General features: G+C 34.6%; 2 protein-coding genes across 3 annotated transcripts; both read left to right on the top strand.

Moving 5' to 3' along the window:
• The first annotated feature begins 502 nt into the window (after positions 1-502).
• On the top strand, positions 503-2,331 carry LOC132627874 (BRI1 kinase inhibitor 1-like). Its single transcript, XM_060343487.1, has one exon. It carries the CDS (start codon positions 1,011-1,013, stop codon positions 2,025-2,027), a length of 1,017 nt encoding a protein of 338 aa, XP_060199470.1. The 5' UTR covers positions 503-1,010; the 3' UTR covers positions 2,028-2,331.
• Positions 2,332-11,517: 9,186 nt separating this feature from the next.
• Positions 11,518-21,319, top strand: LOC132627872 (phosphatidate phosphatase PAH2-like). Of its 2 annotated transcripts, XM_060343483.1 has the most exons (11): positions 11,523-14,508; positions 14,750-15,057; positions 15,196-15,269; positions 15,813-15,897; positions 16,431-16,517; positions 16,612-16,684; positions 16,988-17,031; positions 18,299-18,433; positions 18,526-18,624; positions 20,575-20,702; positions 20,897-21,319. In XM_060343483.1, the coding sequence occupies exons 1-10, from the start codon at positions 12,603-12,605 to the stop codon at positions 20,626-20,628; spliced, it is 2,865 nt and encodes a 954-aa protein (XP_060199466.1). In that variant the 5' UTR covers positions 11,523-12,602; the 3' UTR covers positions 20,629-20,702; positions 20,897-21,319. The 2 variants fall into 2 exon arrangements, with proteins under 2 accessions (XP_060199467.1, XP_060199466.1); XM_060343484.1 differs by lacking the exons at positions 18,299-18,433; positions 18,526-18,624; positions 20,575-20,702; positions 20,897-21,319 and adding an exon at positions 18,244-18,276 and having other exon boundaries at positions 11,518-14,508.
• Positions 21,320-21,643: the final 324 nt, after the last annotated feature.

Here is a 21,643-nt window from a genome sequence, read left to right as displayed (position 1 = left end):
ATTTCAAATAATTATTTCTTCATGAAATTGATCCATTATTTAAATTTCGAACTTAGAAATATAAAATTTGAAGTTTGATAGGTTTGAGAAGTTTCTCAAATTTTTAGTCGCAACATTTCAATTTTTTTTAACTTCAAATGCAAACACTATTTTTTTTTTTTCAAATCTTAATCAAATCATCTTCAAATTTGCCTACTAAAGATTCCTAAATCTTCAAAGTGTATCGATTCCTACATGGAGGAAAATAAATATAAATCAATGAATAAAAGAAGAAAACTTAATAGTAGCCCACCCAACAACTTAAATTAAAAAATAACCGACGAATATATAATACACGTACAATTCATATTATAATCAATGAATAATTGTATATAATCAACACATACGAAATATGAAAAGTAACTGTGAATCCAATTGGCTATTTATATAACGGCCAAAATAAAAAAACACATATAGTTTGCGTTTAAGATAAGAGTACATTGACACATATAGTTTGTGTTTAAGACAACTACATTTACACAAAGAAAAAGCTACATCATCCCATGACTAGTACTAGTAGACGACAGTACATTTATATATGTACTTTAAAATAGTAGCCGTATTATATGTTTTTTGCATACCGATTTTGGACCCAAAAAAAAAAAAAACCTATAAAACCTTGGATTTTGTTGTGTCAGTGTACCTTTCCTGAAATTAGCACCTCATAGCTGTTCATATAGTATAAAACGACCCCACTTTAATTGGCAATCCAAAAAAAAAAAAAAAAACTTCATCTGCATCTCATAGCCACCACATACCCACCTTCAAATTTCATCACTATAATTGCCACACTTAGCGTCAAGACATTTTAGCCTACAAACTCGTCCCTCACATATATCCTTATCCTTTTTCTTCATATTTCCCCCTCATCAAACAAAGTAGAAGAAGAATTTTTGTTTGCAGAAAATAAACACCCCATATTAGATCTTAGTCCTAAATTTATTACTACCCTTTTAAAAACATTTTTAGTCATGGACAATATGAGAGTCCTAGAAGAATTCAAGCAGAGCAATCAAGAAAACCAAAAATCAAAGCAGATGCAACACCAAGAACCACTACTTCAACCACCGTCATACGGTGGCGTTGCGGCGGCGTCACCACCGTCATCTTCATCATCTCCATCACATGAATTTTCCTTCACAATTTCACTTCATCCAACAAATTCCACAAATACCCCTGATATTAAAACGAGACAAAATCCAAATCCAAATCCGAACCCGAACACGAACCAGAACCCTTTTGCTATTGATTTAACACCAGCTGATGAAATATTTTTCCATGGTCATTTACTTCCACTTCACCTTCTTTCTCATCTCCCAGTTTCACCTCGTTCTTCAACAAACTCCATTGATAGTTCACTTCCCATTAAAGACTTAAAAAAAATCCAAAATTCCATTAATCATGATGATGATAACTCTTATTATGATCTAAATCGTAGCTTTCACTACCATGATCATCATCAAACAAATTCTTTAAACATACCAAAGGATCAACAAAAACCAAAGTCCAAGTCTTTTTCCTTGTTTGGATTACCCAAAAGGAAAAAAGAAGAAAAAGAAGAGAAGGAAAAACAAAGGAAGTTGAACGTGAGTCAAGTTATAAAGAGGTATATGAAAATGGTGAGGCCATTTTTGTCTTTTAGAAGTAGAAAAAATATGCAGTTTCATAGACAAAGTTATTCTTATTCTGGGAATTTGAGTTTTAGAGGGAAGAATAATAATAATAATAATAATAGTAGTAATAGTAATAAGGGAATAAAAAGAGGTGCATATTCAGCTCCAGTTTCTATGAAGAATTCTCCGACAAATAGTGGGCTACTTGTAGCAGCACCAGGTGCTAATTATCATAATTCATCTTCAAGTGATAGTACAATGGAAGAATTACAAGCTGCTATTCAAGCTGCAATTGCTCATTGCAAGAAATCTAGTTCTATGGAAGAGAAGAAAATCAAATGCCAAGAAAATGAAGATATGATCATCCTGAAGTGAAAAAAGAAAAAAGAAAAAAAAAGGAATCTTGATAATTTTTATCCTCTTTGGTACTGCTTATTTCTTGCATACTAGGTTTCTTTTTTTAATCTCTTGTGTATCATAATGATGAAGGATATTTGTAAGTATTTTTTACTACATGAGTTTTAAAAGATGGATTATTCATGGTGATGGATTGGCAGGTCAACCATGTAGGATTCTTTTTTGATGAATTCTTTTTTCATGTAACTCTTCTTGTACACAATTCTGTCTGCGTATAAAAGTTAAACTCTTTTATGATGATGACATCGTAGTTGGTTATCAATTCTCAGTTCTTCAAATGTTGATAGAGGTCAATTAGGCTATTAAAAGAATAGCATTAGTCTATTGTTTTGAAGAAGAGAAAATCAAATGCCAAGAAAATGAATTGGTTTGAAGATCATCATCATGAAAAAATAAAATGAATCTTGATATTTTAAGTACTGCTTATTTCCTGCATACTTAAAAATTGATCTTTTTTTTATTTTGTTTTTTGTTTTATCATAATCGTGAAGTATATTTGTAAGTATTTGACTACATGAGTTTAAAATATGGATTATTCATGGTGGAGGATTGAATGGGCGACCATGTTGATTTTTGTATTTTTTATTTTCATGAATTATGTTTCCTATTTTTCACACTGTCTGTGCAGATAGAAATTAAACTCTTTCTTGAAACTGATATCCTAGTTGGTCATTAGTTCGTTTGAATGATGATCAAGGTCAATGAGTCTATTAAAAGAATAGCGTTGGTTTATTTATTTTAAGCATTGGTCTACTATTTTGAAAGTTTGAAGTATTCAAAGTTTGTTACGTTAATTGCCAATATTGAGTGCCTAATCTATCACTAGATAATGCAATTGGCACATACATTTATCAATAAAATATAGATTTGAGTATGATCATTTACTAATATAGTGATGTTTTTCATATCACTTTATTTTTAACAATTTCAATAAACGACATATGACAACCGATTATTTTACATTATCTACGAATGTGGAAATCAACGTTTTGGGGAAAAAAAATCTACAAATTACCTTATTGTTTACTACTACTAATCAAGTTCTCACACACATCACAAGCCACTTTCACTCAATTTTTTTCGTTTTTTGGTCATTAATGTTCTTGAATAAGAAAGTTATCTGAATTAATGATTAAAATGACTAATCAGCAGTTATGTTTAGGGACCTTTTTTTCTAGTTCTTTTTGTGAGTACTTTCTATAGGGGAAGGTCCCCAATAAAAACTAGGAGCAATAAATTAGGGAGAAGGGACCATTGAGATTGTCTTAGAGTAATAATGGAACGCCATATACATAGCATGTGTAACATGTTGCTTTCAATGTGTTCATGCACAACTCAACTTTTAAATTTTTCTTCAGTCCATTCTTCTTTTTGGTCTTTGACAACTCTTCTTAATGGTGACTACCACCTTTAAAATCCTTGTGCTTTTTAGTCTCTTCCTTTTCGAATATTCTCTCTCTTTCATGTCAAGTTACATAAAAAATTTATGTGGCTCAAAAAGAGAGAGCAAAATGAATGCACATACATTTTTTTTTCGTTTAATTATGTGAAATTTACTAACCTAAGAGATGCAGTATGTGATCATCCGTGGAAATGCTTTTTGATAGTAAACGCAACGTGCTCGCATGGTTACCTTTTGAAGAGGTGAATCCACGATTTATATTTGACAAGTTCAATATTTATGTATGTATCACTGAATTTATTATACTTCTGCAAGTAATTATGATATCAGAACTTAGTACTGTTTATTAAAGGTCTAATAATTTTGATATATACTCTGTCTAGAGAAAGTTCAACTGAACCGTAGGAACTACACTACTATATACGCCTCTACTTCAGTATACATCTATCCATGGTCGTCATGGTTTATACATGGAAGATATTTTGCTAGCCAAACCCTAACTCTTAGATATATTTCTCGTCGAAAGTACCTTTACTTTCATTTAAGAGCCTGCTGAATAATCTTGAAGTATTCTGTTATTTCTCATATTAGTACTAAATAAAGACCTGAGAAAGAATGGCAAACTAGTTGGAATTAGATTTGAAAAAGCTGCCTTTACAGGAAAAGGCAGTAGACAGGAAGAGAGTTTCATCTTTGTCAAAACAATGTTAGGAGCTTTCAAAAGGTAAGGCACTATTAGCCTATTAGGACCAATATGCAGTGGGTCACATGAGTAGATGTTTATGGAATTTCTTCCTATATGAGTTGATGTTCATGGAATTTCTTCCTTTTGTGCAAGTACAACAATAATGTTTAATGTGGTACTTGGTCCAGTTTCACATCCCAACAACTTTATATAGGACACTGCTTTTTCTTTATTAACATGAACTCTCCGCAATGATGATCTTGAACCCATGATATGATCATTAGTATGATTTGCTACTCGTGATATGACCAAATGAGGAACTAATGAATAAAATAAAAATAAGAATCACTTACAATCAACGCGTAATTTCCAACGAGAAATTGGTTTTCAAAGATGAATTTCAGGATAGAATAATATTTCAAATTCAAATCAGTTTTGATCGATTTCATTATCTATGTCACTTCATTTAGGCTCAAATTGTTTTCACTTTGTTCGACAAAAGGGCATATCAAATCAATAATTCTTTTCATTTTCAACCCTATGAAAGTATGCAAAGTAAATATATAAACAAATAGTTAAAGCGTGAGATTTAAATAAAAATAATTAATTGACTACCAAGTGAATCCCTTAAAATAGACTATCTTTTTTTAAAAAAAAAATATAGCGTAAGATATGTCAATCGAGTCACCAAGACACCAACAATCATTTACTCGTAATTGTGAAAAAGCTCCAAATAAGCACATACTCCGTAATAATTCAGAATGGTCCACTTATTTTCAGAAATTAATGATTAAAGTCATCTCTTTCTATTCCCAGAAAGTTAATAGCACTACTCCTCCATTTACACTAGTGCTACTGAGAAATAATGGACTCAAAAGAATGTCGACTCTCGTTATAATAGTAATTAGCAAATCCACATTACACTAATCTTCGCACTGATTGCAGATTCTTGCTCCACAGTGGTTGTACACACATATTCAGAGTAAAATTGTGCGACTAACATGGTAGCTAAACATGAATGTACTCTTAACGGATTCTCACTCAATCACCTTTTTGGTCGATTCACTATAATTTCCTACATGATATATATCGAGTAAACTATAATTTAGAAATATAGTAATTAGTAGTACTCCCTCCGTTTCAATTTATATGAACTCATTTGACTGGGCATGACATTTAAGAAAGAGGGAAGACTTTTGAAACTTGTGATTCAAAATAAGTCTTGAAAATTTGTGTGGCTGTAAATCATTCATAAAGTGAATTTGTTTCCAAATTAGGAAAGAAGTCATTCATTTTGGCACGGACTAAAAAGGAAATAGGTTCAAACAAATTGAAACAGAGGAAGTAGTATTTAGCTATATTGTTCTGACCCTTCAAAAATGTTAACGTGTGTGTATTGGAACCTCAAAAAATAGTGATTTTCGAAGGATCCGACACGGGTGGGGAAATACATTTTAAGAGATTTCGAGCACATTTAGTAGTAACCATCTTGATTCCACTTTTTGCAATGATATTAATGTTGATCAATCCTCAATTTTCCTTTTATCGTTTTGATAAACTTATGTGTCATCTGAGCACACTCTTCCCTTACATCTTTCACAAGTGTAAAATATATAGTAATAGTTTCTTTTGGACAAAAGAAAAAAAGAAAAGCAAATCCATTTGTGAAAATTGCCTCATTAACCATTTCCCCCAAATCTTTTCCTCCTTTTTGACTGGAGGGACCACTTTTTTTGATTGGTTAAAGAGCAGGCATCGTAGAGAAGTTAGATCCGATGCATTGAAATTTAAAAACATGTAAGCCTTTTAATTTGGAATTCCAAAGATTATTAAATAGAAAAAGAAAAAAGAAAAAGAGAAAAGAAGAGATTTTGCTTAAATGGGCTCGATGAAGATTTTAGTTTTCTTTCTTTTTCTCGTGATTGGTAAAACGTGCAAGCATACTTGATTTAAGTTCAGTCCCTTTCTTTTGACTTTCCAACTGAAAGAAGAACAAGAATTGAAAAAAGAGAAGAATAGAAGTGGAACCTAATATATTATGATTTATGAGTAACAGATTTTTTATGGTCATTTTTTCTTTTCTCTTTTGCTTTTTCTATTTGGTTTCGTTCTTTCTTCTCATACTCTTTTTCTATAGGCCTTCAGATATTGATGGTCTTTTTACTGGGCTTCAAATCTATTTACTGGGCTGCGGTGGATATCTAGCCCAACTTGTACACGCATAAAAATAGAAGAAAATTGTACCGTTTGTTCTTCAAATGGGCTGATCTTTAATTTTACCCTTCAAAATCGAACTTATGCCGAGCGGGCCAGAAATTTTTTAAGGGCGCGGGGCATAACTTGTGGAATAATATGATGCGAAACATAAATTTTATGCCGTGCAAAAGAGTTATTTGTCTAAGGGCCAAAAATTAAAGGGAAAAGGACATTGAGAGCCACCACCAAAAACAAAAGGCCCCATTTTAAGTAAATGACCCGAAATAAGCCCTAAGCCCAAAATAAAGACAAGCCCAAGCCAACTTTTTCCTCTGTTTCATCCGCCTCTCACTTTCTCCTCTATGTTTCTTTGGCCAATGATGGGGTTGCGATGGCACGCAGCCTCCTTCGCAGGTTCCGAGGTGGCAGACAGTTCTGTTGTGGTCGCCGGAGCATCTCTGTTATTCGCTAATGCCATTGACGAATAAGACGACGTAGTATCCATTCAAATCACACATATCTGACCGTGTTTATGTTTTTCGATGTTGCACCAGTCTTTTTGCCGTGGAAGCAACACCATGGTCCTTTATTCTCCCTCTGTCGACCTTTTTTTTACTAGTTCACTACGATCTGTGGTCGTTAGATACAAACCTGGCCGGAAAACTCCATTTTTCTCTGATAATTCTTGCCGGTGTAAAATTTGTGTAAATAGTGTGTAATATGTGTATCATTAGTGTGCATACATTATTACACGAATTATATGTTGATTATAAATTCATTATACATAAATTATACAACAGTGATATATTTTCTATACATATACGGTAGGGATAAATATTCTATACGATAATGATACAGTTTTTATACGTACGATACATTTTTTCTATGCTTATAAATAGTGATACACGTTCTATACAGCAATGATACAGTTTTATACATATGATACATTTTCTATGCATATACAGTAGTGATACATATGAAGTGGAGCCTTGGCGTAACTAGTAAAGTTGCTGTCATGTGACTAGGAGGTTACGGGTTCGAACCGTGGAAACAGCCTCTTGCAGAAATGCAAGGTAAGGCTGCGTACAATAGACCCTTGTGGTCCGGCCCTTCCCTGGACCCCGCACATAACGGGAGCTTAGTGCACCGGGCTGCCCTTTTTATACAGTAGTGATACATGTATAACAATGATACAATTTATATACATATGCTAGAATTAGTTGAAAAATGGCTAGAAATAGAATTATTTTGAAAAGACTAAAAAATAACTTTTAAAATTCTTGGGCCACCGGCTCTCAATAGTTTCATCCGGATAACTATTTGTTCCATTTTCCCAAAATTAAAGAACAGCACAAAATTGGGACAAAAGTGCAAATGACCGATAAAATACCAAAACAGTTTGGACTAATTAGAAGCTTCAACTGATGCAGCCCATTTTAAAAGCCCTTAGTTTATACCCATTTTTTTGTGCGGATTGTCCTTCAAAGGCACTGGTCTTTAATTTTCGGCCTTCGCCTAATACCCTGAGGTTCTGGGTTCGAACTCCGGCTCAGTAAAAAAAAAAAAAAAAATCGCAAGGCAGAGGTTTGGATTCGCAAAAGTCTCCCTTAAGGTAAAGTTTGAAACTCTTTCTGAGGCAGAGAAAACTCTGCCTGAGACCTAACTTTGGCCCGCTTAGGCCTAACATTGCTGCGAAACTCTGTCTTGCAATTGTTTTTTACTGAGCCAGAGTTCGAACCTCAAACCTCATGATATTAGGCGAAGAGCAAAAATTAAATACCACCAATTTGAAGGGTAATCGTTCAAATGACCCGTTATACCTTCTCGTTTTAAACGTATATTTGAGGGGAGACTTTCACAAATTAGATACTTTGGACCGCTGCTTAACTTTTGTCCATTTTTTAAGAAATTTGTACAAAATTGGGAAATTTATTATCGAATTGACAAAACTTGCTTTGTTTGTAAGTCATGCCGGACGGTGCATAATTACTACTATATATACGAGAGGATCTCAAAGTTTTGTAGTCCTCACATGAATTTTTTGGTCCATTTTACCCTTAGTTGATGCTTTAATTACCTTGCAAATTCTTATCCATTTAGGTAAATTTGAATAACAATATGGGTTCTTATACTACAAGGAGTGATGATGTGGAAAAGTGATATTGACTCCGCAAAAGATCTATTTATTCAACCAAATTTAAAATTGATCAAAAAATTATTGTCTTTCTTTTATGTGGAGATAATTATTAAATTTGTTTCAAATTATGTTTTCCTATGAAATTTATTATAGACAAATAAAAAAGCTAGCATGACATTCCCTTTCTACGTTAGTACATGCTTAATTATTTAATTTAAATTATTTTCATATATAACTAAAAATATTTCAACAAAGTAATTTCAAAGTATAGTTAAGCTCTCTGAATAATAGTTTCAAATGAGAGTGATTTTTTTTCACATTTTTGGATATTGGAAAGTTTTACAAAAAATGAGATAATCAACATTATATAATTTAGGACAAATGGTTAGTTAAACATATACTAAAACTCTATAATTTAAGAAATCACAATATAGATTTCTTAAAAAGTTAAATTAAATTAAGAACAATTAGAAAATACATCATTTCTTAAGGATGATGAAACACTAAAGTAAGAAAAACAAATAATTTCATTTACTTTCCAATTTCTTTTGTATGATTTAATTTGAAGGAACATCTAAAAAGTATCTTGTCGTTTCAATTTAAATGCTATCTTTGTTTATAAATTAACATCATTGACGTTATCATACAACAATATGTAACAATAAGTATTTTTGATATTACTTGAATACCGTAATTATTTGTTTCTTTCAAAAGTGGGTTAACCAATATCAGTTTAATTGAGAAATAAGAAATTAAGTTAATCTGACATAAGGTAAAACTCAATTTGAATCATTAAAGACTTTAAGCTAAAGAAAATTCAGCAAAATAAAAAGGAGAAGAGTTTGGTGCATGCATTTGTTTAAAAATAAAAAGGAGGTCTAAATATACTCTAAGGAAAATGTTATTTTTTAACTTACAATTTTTTTATATGATTTAATATTCTAGCAACATCGAGAAATTATTGAACTACCTTTACAAATGATAAAATATTACAAAAACAAAACAAAAACTAGAGTAGCAAAAAAAACACACAAAAAAGCTGCAAATATAAATTTTAAAGTAGTTTAGGCCCGGGCTTAGCACGGGCCAAATGCCACTAGTATTACTATAAGAGGCGTTTGGCCATAAAAATCAAAATATTTTTCACTTTATTTGGAATTTTTGAAGTTGGAGTTGTGTTTGACTATAGTTTTTGCAAAGAATATTTGCACGTTTGAATATACTGAAAGTGAAAAAAGTGAAAACAGGGTTTTAGGTGTTTTTCAAATTTCAAATACAACAAGAAGTTGTGTATTTGAAATTTTCATGGCCAAACAATGATTTTCAAATAAAGTGATTTTTTTTTTCAAAAAAGAATGAATAATTCTCATGGCCAAACGGGCCTAAAATTTTTCGAGTTTTGCTTATGACAGACGAACATAACTTGTACAAGTTGTTCACGAGGTTTGTTGGATTGACAATTTTTTTTTTAAACTGACAAGACTTTGTACTATCTTCATTCTACCTATCTCGTTCAATTGTGATCACAAGCTTTGACACCTTGCACGACTTGGTATTATCTTCATTTTACCTTTCTTGTTAAGTTATTCACAAGTTCTGTCAGATTGAAAAACTTGACTGTAAACCAAATTAAAAACAACCGGCTTCTGATTCAAACTTCTCCCTTCTCTCTTCTTTCTTCTTTGTTATTCTTCTTCCCAAAAGCCCCTAATGCATCCCAACTTCTAATTCCAGCTTAGAAATAGATTAAGACATCACAAATCTAATACAAACATTTTTTTGTTGTGTTATCTCTCATGATTAACATTTAAGAATAAATTGGCGAAATTTTCTACTGTACAACACAAGTTCATAAGAAGGTAAAAGGGCCCAATTTTGTGGGAGTAAAGTCGTATGCTGAAAGTTCATAAATGAAATTCTGTTGTACAACCATGTATTATTTTATTAATTCAAAAGCAATGTGAAAAAGGAAGAATATGGGTAAAGAGAAGCACTATTGGATTTCTTTTGCTGGACTATATTTGCACAAATTTAAAAAATGGGGACAAAAGTCAAACATCAATCTTTAAAAAGGATATTTGGTGATTTTTTTCGAAATGGAGTCACAAATAAATAGCCCAAGTTCATTCCTTTTAAGCAAACGCATTAATCAGGAAAAAAAAAACTCCCACTTAATTGATTATTTTGATTAATTGATTACTTTAATTGAGATCAAAGGAGTGAACCTATTTTGTATTGTGTTGAGTAAGTCAAAGCGACCTTTCGAAAGTACATTGTGTTATTTGTTATGGCAAACTTACGGGCTCAAGATAACGTTGTGAGACTTTTTTAAAAATAAATATAGGAGTATTATATTTACCTTTCTTCAAACAAGAATACTGTTCATCATTATGCCAAGAAGGTGAAATATTTCAACCAATTAGGAATGTGACGGAGTAATAAGTATCCCTTCATTCTTAGTTAAAGGTAATATGACGGAGTGGTAAGCACCCCTTCATTCTTAATTGAAGGTCTAGGATTCGAGCTTTAGATATGAAATTGTCTTTTTTAAAGAGCGCTTTACCACAAATGTAGAATTCTATAACGCGAATTCAAATTTAATTGAATTAATATCAATTCTTTTCTTGGTGCATAGAAATTTCATGTCGCAATATATCAATTTTAGCGAGAAAAAAAGATGAAAGGCAAATTAATATTTGGGGTGATAATATAATTGCCAAGGTCTGAGGAAATGTGCGAACATATTACAATTTAAATTAAACAAGATTCTGCAAAGATTTCTTTATATAAAAGTAAATATAAAACTAAAAATAAATTTGCAAAGAACAACTTAATCAATTGATTCGATCTGGCGTATTCTAGAATTTTAGAAGATTAGAGAAGAACAAACGATTATGAATCAGAAAATGCACGTCAGAATTCTTTGCCCCATCTTATCATGTGAAAATGAAATGAAAAGCACGTACTTACCGTCACCTTTAATTTGAACTTATCATACTTGGAAGTTAAATGAGTTCTTCAACCCAAATTCTAAGGAAAAAAAAGTTAAATTCTTTTAATTATAAAAATAGTAATACTTTAATGAATCTCTTCATTAAAGTCTCGAAAGTGTCCCACTCCCACCAAACTAGAATAACCGCAACAGACCCTCATTGAACTCAAATGACGTGTCACTGCCACATGTACGTTGAAATCTAATTTAGTTACTCCAAAAGTTGTAGTTCCTGCAAAAATTAATTGTCTACCAAACACAAACATTAATTGTTGAAATCCAGTTCAAACCCTCCCCTTTTCTTCAATCTAATCAGGTAAGTTCATATGGTCTTTACAGAAAAACACTTTTGATTTTACTCTGTAATTTCTTAATAATATTCTTGATTGGTTACTTACACGTTACAAATGTATTACTTTCACGTATATACAAGTCTGGCTGTATTTTTTTTTAAAAAAATTTAGACACAAGTGGCGGGGTCGTTTTATTAGACCGTGCAAATAATTATGGCAGTGGCACATTCGGATCATATTAAAAAGAATATGCTTTTTCCAAGCCAACTGTTCTTCAACTATCAGTCTTGGCGGTTATTTGTTTCTGAACTTATGATTTGTTTCTATTTTTTATTTTGTATGTTTCTTGATTTGCTACCCTAATCAGCTAAATACTGATTCTTGAGCTAAAAATACAATCTTGATATTGTTGATGGGTTTTTGATACCATTTTATTGATGGGTTTTTGGTTTGATTTGTTGAGTATTTGGAAAATTTGTGTATTGTTGTAGTATATGTTTCCCCTTTTTGATTTTTTCTTCTTTGTCTGTTTTTTTTCCTAGCAAGACAGCTTCTTTTCTTCATTAGTCTTTGAATTGTGATCAATTAATGTTCTTTGATCCCTGTCCTTGAAAATTCAAATACACCATCTAGAGTAAAGATTGGGGAACTTTTAAAAATTGGATCTTTGTGGGAAAGATTTGAAGAACTACTCGATTTGATGAATGAAATGTAGTGATGAGCTAAAAAGATACAATCTTGATGAATTGGGTTTGTGATATTGATTTGTGATGGGGCAATAAGACTCTGTTAATTAGAATCTTGGCAGATATTTATAATAGTAAAAAAATGAATACTGTGGGGAGGATAGGTAGCTACATTGGGAGAGGGGTAAGTAGTGTTTCGGGGCCTTTCCATCCATTTGGCGGTGCTGTAGATATCATAGTAGTGGAGCAACCAGATGGTAGTTTCAAATGTTCTCCTTGGTATGTTCGATTCGGGAAGTTCCAGGGGGTTCTGAAGGCGAGAGAAAAGGTGGTTACTATAACTGTCAATGGCGTCGAAGCCAATTTTCATATGTATTTAGATAGTAGGGGACGAGCTTTCTTTATAAAGGAGATAGATATAGAAGATGGAGATATTTTGTCTTCTTCTTCATCCTCAGGTGAGGATACTGATGGGAAAACCAGTAGTAATCGGCCAACAAAGAGTTCTGGTGAGGATGTCTTGGTAAGGTCCGATCCCCGAGGACCTGGGATTTTAGGCAGGGTTTTTGGGAGGAAGTCGATGAAAAATAATGCCGGCATTATCAGGGCAGACTCGTTGGAGCGTGCTGAAATGGCAGCTGATCTGTTAGAAATGAGGTGGTCTACTAATCTTACCCCCAGGAGGTACAGTAGAGATTATGCCGTACCTGTTTCTCCCCAAGAAGCATCAAAGGGTGTTAAAGAGGATGACTTGCAAATAAATGACAAAAAAAGTGATATAAGCTCTCCTGCACATGATGACATGTTAGACAATCTTGATTTCCGTGAACCTTCTCGTGAGAAGGATGATGGTTCTTGTCTGAGTGAGAAGTCTGTCAAGAGAACTGGTAAACATGTGTTATTTTCACCATCTGAGAATGCAACAAGAGTGTCCGATGTTGTCCAAGGTGTTGAAGATTCTAGTCGTGAAGAAAGCTTAAGAATTTCTGGTGACAGTGGTGAACTAGGCGTAGTTGATGCTGATCATGATGCCAGGGGTTGTACATCTATATCTGAGGTTGCGAGCCCCAATTTAAAAATTGTCGACTCCCTTGAGATTGAGAAGCACGATTCTTTTACAGTTAGCCGTCTTCCCGATGAGGAAAGTGGAACTGCTGCGGTCCAGTCCTTTTTCTATTGTGAAACTGAAGAGAAATCAACAGCGGTGCTAGATATTTCAACCGAAGAATTTACTCAAAACTTGTGTGCTTCTCGTGATCTAGAAGCTCGTATGCACGCCCAAACGGTGCTCAGTTTGAAGTATGTAATGTCTGAGGAAAACTCTCAACCAGAAGAGGACTTATTATTTGAAAAGGATTATTTAAATGGTTTCAAGGTTATAACCAACAATACTTATCCGAACTCAATCACTAATATTTTGGTCTCCGAGAGCGGTTCGTTGAATAGCTCCGCTGCAGAAGCAGATTATGGGTGCATTTTACCAATCCCTTGTTCCAGTACCTCAACCTATGAAGATCAATATCAGAGGACTAGCATAAAAGATAAAGTAACAAGCAAACTGGGAGCCTCTTCACAGGCTCTTGGTAATCCTAATGAATCTAGTGACGGTTTGATCAGAAGACTTACTGTTTCTTCATCAGAAAGTTTGGAGGAAGAGCAGCTTCTCTTTGGTGATATTGATGATTGTTGCGACAGTGTAGCCAGATTCACAGAGTCCACTTCATCAGATTATAAGGAAAAAGAAGCCTATCGAGTACCAAACTATGAGTCTGGTCCTACTCTAGACAAGTCCATCCAAAGTGATCAGCCAATTGTTGCAGATGGAAGAAAACTCAAAACCGTATCAAGCAATGTTGACATTCCTGCAAGTTTAGTAGTTCAGGACAACAGAATTGTGCGGATGGGCAGATCTTTACCCAACATGTGGTCTCATGATAGTGATTTTCTTTCTAACCCTGAGGGCTTACATTCATCAACTGTACTACAGACAACAGAAGTTGCTGGGGTTGCGGAGGAGGGGAAAAATACTTCAGTCACCCCAGAAAACGGTAAGAGAATATGTAAATGTGCGCCTTTTTTATTTATCAATTTGAAGCTTGTTATGAGTCTCAGATACTTTTTCTATTTCCTCTGGTGATACTGTGATTTTACCCTGAAACACTTGAAGTTCAATTTTGTTTTAGATCGCCTGAGGGGTGAAATGCTTGTTTGCTGGAAACAGACGTCTATTTATATAGACTGAAAAATTAGACATGATAATCATTAACGAGTTGAAATGAATCTTTGCAGAAAGAGATCCCAAATCCATTAATTCCTTGGGTAGGAGGAGCTGGAGATCATGGTCTCTTTCCTTTAAGAGATCTAGAAGCAGGGGAAATTCTGGATTGTCCATGGATGAAGATGTAAATTCTGATGCTAAAAGTATTTCAAATAATACTGGTGGTGACGCAGAAAAAGATGGGCCAAAACCAAAGATTTCGAAGAAGAAAATAATGTTAACCACTCCAACATCTGAACAGCTGGCTACTTTGAATCTGAAGGAGGGAAAGAATACAGTTGTTTTCACATTCTCGACTGCAGTGCTGGGGAAACAGCAGGTCGTTTGCTGGGACTTTTTCCCCATTACATTCCCCTTTTTTGCTTGAGCACTTTCAAGAAACTTTACATCTTTCTTTCTATGTAAGCGTGGCAAATGCTTCCATGTGTATAATTTGTCTGAGGTACTTGCTTCACAGGTTGATGCTCGCATATATTTGTGGAGATGGGACTCAAAAGTCGTAATATCTGATGTTGACGGAACAATTACTAGGTAATTTATTCATTTTCTACTATAGATAGGTCATTGGTGATATTGTCCTCTCTACGAGCTTGCTTTTGTGTTCAACACTTGCTCTTTTGTTCAACTTTGATCGCATTGAATGTTACAATGGCTAACTTCTAATTTATGCGAATGAATGCATTGGTGGCTATTATCGATCTCTATTTGTATAGGTAATATATATTAACTTTGTTCTGTTACAAAAATCTGTCTTACCCTTTTTTTTTTTTTTGGTATAAGTAGGAAACCGTGTTATCCAACCATCAACTAGCAAGTACACTTTTGGCCGTAAATTGCTTTCTACATGTAAACTTTGTGATTCACTTCCATGTCCTACTATCTAAGTATTGGATGTGAGATGTTCTTAGCTGATAAATCTTAACGTGATGCACTTGGAACTGTTGAAAATTCCACAAGCCTAGGACTCACACCCCAAATAGATGGTCAAAAGCCGGAGTTAAGAATAGAGTTCAATTTATACATTTTCTTTTCCTTTTGACTGTCTGACGTGTGATATTTTTGTCAATTAAACAGATCTGATGTTCTAGGACAGTTCATGCCTATGTTTGGGATGGATTGGTCACAGATAGGCGTTGCACATCTCTTTTCGGCTATCAAGGTCCTTAGATTTCATTGTTTTTCTCTCCTCCCCTTTTTTTGAGGTTTACTTTACTCAGACTAACTGTGAGAAGGTTTGCTGCTAATTTTGTAGTTCTGGCAAGTAATCTAGCACGTCCCAGTTTTTATCTTAAGAATGTTCTTTTTCATATTGTAAATATGTTTTCTTCCCTTTTCTCTGTTTTCTAGGGGTTGAAATGTTTCTACACTTCTTCTATGCTAATATATTACTCCCTTTGTCCAAATTTATGTGGCACACTTCCTTTTTTAGTCTGTCCCAGAAAGCATGTCATACTTTCTTAGTTAGAAAAAAATTAACATTAAACTTCTTATTTTACCCTTAATGTAATGATCCATAGCCATAGAGATCTCAATGGCATATTTTAGACCACAATGTCAAAAGTGTTTTCTTTCGTTCTTGAACTTCGTTTCCAGTCAAATCCGCCACATAAATTGGGATGGAGGGAGTATTTAATTTCTCACTCGTTATAGCATAAGAGTGCATGATGACTAGACAATTCCTCTGTGTTGCAGGAGAGTGGATATCATTTGCTTTTCCTTAGTGCACGTGCTATTTCACAGGCCTATCTTACTAGACAATTCCTGTTTAATCTTATGCAGGTTTGATGAAAATAAAATTTGGCTCAAGTAATCACTTTTTTCTCTCATCGTCCATCAATTTGACTTTGTCTTCTTTTATTTTTGATAATTGCAGAACGGAGAGGGATTACCAGAAGGACCAGTTCTTACATCTCCTGATGGAATTTTCCCTTCTCTATTTCGAGAAGGTCCAGTTGTTCATTTCTTAATTTTATGTAGAGTTTCTCTTGATTTTTTCATTGCTCCAAACTAAGCATTTCATTGAATTGCTAATATTCTGTTCGCCATATCCTTATGAATCATGATTCTTGGAATTAAACAAGACCATCCATTATCATCTGGGTAGAAACAAGACCATGTTGTACTTCAACCTCTGTGCTTGCAGCATCTCTGGTTGAATATTAGACTATATTCCTTCCATGAATTAGAAGTGCCCTGGAATTTGTTAATATTATGACTGAGAGAGGCGTCTACCCTTTTACCTTTTGCAGTGGTTAGAAGAGCTCCTCATGAATTCAAAATCGCTTGCTTAGAGGTCAGTTTCTTGATTCAGATTTGCTTCCTTTTTCTTAATTGAACTTTTAGCATTTTAAGCAAAAGAAGTTTTTCACGTCTCCAAAGCCATGAGCCGCAGAGGCTTTCTGGCTATTCCTTAGATGATCTGCTTTTGTGATTTAACTGATATAAAGATGACTTGATAGAGAAATAGATGGGTATTTTCTTTTGATGAAGTAAGTAATTTCATTGTTGGCATCAAGTGGATGCATAGTAGTTACAAAATTAGAGTAGCAAAAGGAACTTATCATCTCCATTCTCCAGTACATGTCTAGTTAAGAGCTAAGGAGTTGATAAAGTTCATAAAGGTAACAGGGGAATCTATTAGGGACAAGTAAACCCAACTACACAAAAACATAAGACATTTAGCTTTCAAAGATTGGAAGGAAGTTGATATTCCATCAAAGCATCTCCTATTTCTTTCATTTCAGATGCTCCAATAAATAGCAGCAGGTATCATCTTCCAGATTCTCCTGATTGTGCTATCAATTTTCCAGCAACTCCAGCTTTCAAAAACATCCCTGATACTCTGTGGCATGACCCAATTGAGTCCAAAACGTGTAATAAACATATTCCATAACTCTGTTGCCACTGGACAGTGTATGAAGAGGTGGTTGTGTGATTCTGCTACCTTCAAACACATATAGCACCTATTTGCCAGATGAAACGTCCTTCTGGCTAGGTTATCTTGAGTCAAGCATGCTTCATGTAGTGCTGTCCAGCTGAAACAACTAATTTTAGGAGATAATTTGACTTTCCAAATAAGCTTCCAAGGCCAATGAGCTGTGATTGCATTCTGAGGGCCAAGAAGTTTATATGCAACCTTAACTGAAAATTCTCCCTTCCTCCTATCCCCCCATTTTAGCTGGTCTGGCACAAGGTTGTTGATTGTGGCATTGTGAAGTGCTGCTAAAAGGTTGATCAGTTCTTCCATCTCCCAGTCCTGAATGTTCCTTCTTAGGTTGAGGTTCCATGTGTTTCCATCTCTGTGTTGGTGAATTGTAGCATCTGGTTCATTGGCTATCTGAAAAATGTTGGGTATGCAACCTTAAGAGGGGTGTGCAAATTCTTGAGGGCAAGGAGTATCGAAATTACTGGATGTGTAGAAGATATAATTACTAACTTTGAGCATATGTATCTAGCTATGGTGACAAATGCAGGATCAATAACCTGTTGACTTTCAAGTTTGCAGGATATAAAAGGATTATAATACAGGATCAATAACCTGTTAACTTTCAAGTTTGCAGGATATAAAAGGATTATTCCCTTCTGATAGGAATCCCTTCCCCTTCTATGCTGGTTTTGGAAACAGACACACGGATGAGATCAGCTACCTCAAGGTTGGAATACCTAAAGGGAAAATCTTTACCATCAATCCAAAGGTACTTAGTCAACTGTTACTGTCAACTGTAAAGGACCGTTTGCAGATAACTCTGCTAAAGAAAGTTTCTAATGATGTTTTTATAATCTACAGGGTCAAATTGTTGATAATCGCCACATAGATACAAAATCATATACCTCTCTTCATAGTCTTGTCACTGCCATGTTTCCAGCCACTTTCTCATGTGAGCAGGTTGGATATTCCCTTTTATAATTTCTATGAATTTTGGTTCGTTAGCATGTGATAGAGTGAAGAGAAGTATGTGATCTCATGCTTCGATTTTTTCCCATCTCTCAAGGATGTAGGATGTAATTAGATTTCTTGAAGTGGAGTATAAGATTCACTTCCACCATCATGTTAACTTTAACATCTCGCCAACTTGTCTAGTCATGAACAGGTTTCCTTCATTTAGAGACTTAAACCCCGTCTAGACCAACAGTAGCCAGTAGGTTCACTAAACCAATTATAGAAAGTAAAAGGTAAGACCTTGGGACTCTGCCCTTTGGATGGAAAGTTTCTATGGACAACATGAGAAGTCTTGAAGTTATTGAATTGGAAGACATAATTAGTTGCATCCTTTTATTACTGGTAATAGAGCCTAATGGTGCTAAAACTTGAAATGTTAAAACCATGTAATTAGTTGAATTGGAAGAGATAATTAGTTGCATCCTTTTACTGGTAATAGAGCCTAATAGTGCTGAAACTTGAAATGTTATTTTGGAAAGTTAAAAACCATATACATAGCAAAGAAAATTGAAAAGCAAAGAACTTTGAACCTCAGTCCTTTTTGCTTGGTTGGACATTTCCTTACAAAATCAAATTAAATTAGGGATAACTAGCACATCTTACTATAGAGTGGAGCTGGATTGTGAAAGTACCATCATTTTCAGCTTAAGCTGAACCAGTTTTTCAATGTGGTTGAGGGAATAGGTGGTTTCCTTGTATGGTTTAGACAATGCTTATCATATTAGCTAGCTTTGTGGTTGAGCAAGCCAGGGTTAATTTTCTGAACATGATACCAGAGCCAGATATCAGAGCCAAACGCATCACTGTTGTTGTATTTCCCAATGTTGGGCCTTCAAGTTATGTTTACTCACATTCCAGATATCAAGTGCGGGGTGAGCGACTGAGCGGGGGTGTTACCGTGTGCCATATTGGGTGAGGAAATGTGATATTGTCTCAGTAAATGATCTTGGGCAATTTTAAACTCATGACCTAGCTTTTGGGTTTTTGGTCCAAGGTCCATTTTCTCAAACAGTAAGTAAAACCTGAAAACTGTGGACTTGCCTTTTCTCTTGCTGGACTTAACAGTAAGAAAATGGTAGTTTTCTGGATTCTGAAACATCCTTGGACAATCGCATTATCGACTGAGGACGGGAAATTTCATGTTGTTTGTTTTTTTGTTTGTAAATAGTGAATTAAATTGCCGCTTACTAAGGGTGTTGCTTGATCGTATCCCATACTCTTTCGTGATATGAGGTGTTTAGTGCAAGTCACCATGTCTAATGCTGCATTCATTTACATCCAATGACAAGATGCGGGATGTGAGGCTGAGATGGTTTGGGCATGTGAAGAGGAGAGACATAGATGCCCCAGTGCGAAGGTGTGAGAGGTTGGCTATGGACGGTTTTAGGAGAGGTAGAGGAAGGCCAAAGAAATATTGGGGAGAGGTGATTAGGCAGGACATGGCGCAGTTTCAGATTACCGAGGACATGACCTTATATAGGAGGTTGTGGAGGACTCAGATTAGGATAGAAGGCTAGTAGGTAGTCTCACTTTTCTTTCGCACTAGTAGCGTAGTTTTTCTCTACTGTTTATTGCCCTTTGATTCATGCTTTTATGTGTTGGGTCTTGTCTTTCCATGCTGTTTTATCATGACTTCTTTGCTCTTGTTATTTCTCATTTTCGCATTACTTTGATTTGCTTGTCTGTATCTGACTCTTTTCCCTTGTTTCCCTTGTTTTCTTTTGAGCCGAGGGTCTTTCGAAAACAGCCTCCCTACCTTCCAAAGTGGGGGTAAGGTCTGCGTACACTTAACCCTCCCCAGACCCCACACTGTGGGATTCAACTGGGTATGTTGTTGTTGCTGTCTGGAAGCTTCAATAATCTTACTCTTGCCCAACAATTTTCACTTCTCTTCAGGAGGATTTTAATGCGGTGAATTTCTGGAGACTTCCGCCTCCTTATATTGATTGAAAGTTAGCAGAGTCCATCCTTAACTATTTTTTGAGATTCAGTGGTGGTACTGCCACAGCCAACGAAAGATGCAGGTAACTATTATTTGAGTTTTAACTTAATTAGTAATCTATTCTTGTTTCTGAGGAGGAAGAAAAAGTAAATCCTTGAGAATTGCTAATTTATATTTTCAGCTTACGAGGCTGAAATTACAGTTGTTACCTAAGAGTAGATTCAGTACAGTCTGCGGTCTGATGTGTGAGCTTTTACAATTTTTCTGTTTTTGCAGTGAACGGCTAGCGAGTCGATATCATAAATACGCAGTATGTTTGACTGAACCACAGACAGGGCTCTCTGTATTTGTAACTGTATATTGCACATGGAAGTGACTAGTAAACTATTGTTTTATACACTCATCCTGGTGGAAGAAAATCGCGTACTCAATTTTCTGATATTCACTCATTAATCATAGGCTAGCCAATTTGCTTAGCCGTAAATGTATACACATACTTATGGGAGAAAAATACGAAATACGTTCGACGTCACTCCTTCAGGAAGAGTTGAACTTTGTAAATTGCTGTAGTCTTAGTATGTGAGTATGAGGAAGTGTAGATTTTGCAGTAACTTGGTAATTTTGTAGAAACTTTGGCTTATAATGAACAGATTTGTTAAGACAAACTGTTATTATATGAAAGCTGTTTTTAGCCTGTGATGGTTCATAGTGTGATGCCAATGATGCATACATATTTGAATTGTGAATGAGACCAGCATTTCTAGTAATTTTTTGTTTTTTCTATATGAAGGTTTTAAGCTATATTGCTTGAACTCTTCAAAAATCCCACAAATGTGTCAGGTCCTTCAAAAGTTGTGCAAGCAACATAGGCTATAAAGTACTCGATTTAGTCCTTGAAACTGGTTAAATGTTCATCTTCAAATGCTGTAGAGAGAGGATGAGATTCTGTTGCTAGTGCTTGTGATTTTGCCTAAAAGTTCTCAGAATATAGTACACCTGTTAATACTGTATACATTAGGCTTA

This window comes from Lycium barbarum, chromosome 2 (assembly GCF_019175385.1).
Source record: "Lycium barbarum isolate Lr01 chromosome 2, ASM1917538v2, whole genome shotgun sequence".
Lineage (NCBI taxonomy): Eukaryota > Viridiplantae > Streptophyta > Magnoliopsida > Solanales > Solanaceae > Lycium > Lycium barbarum.
This window is presented reverse-complemented; position numbering and strand designations above follow the sequence as displayed.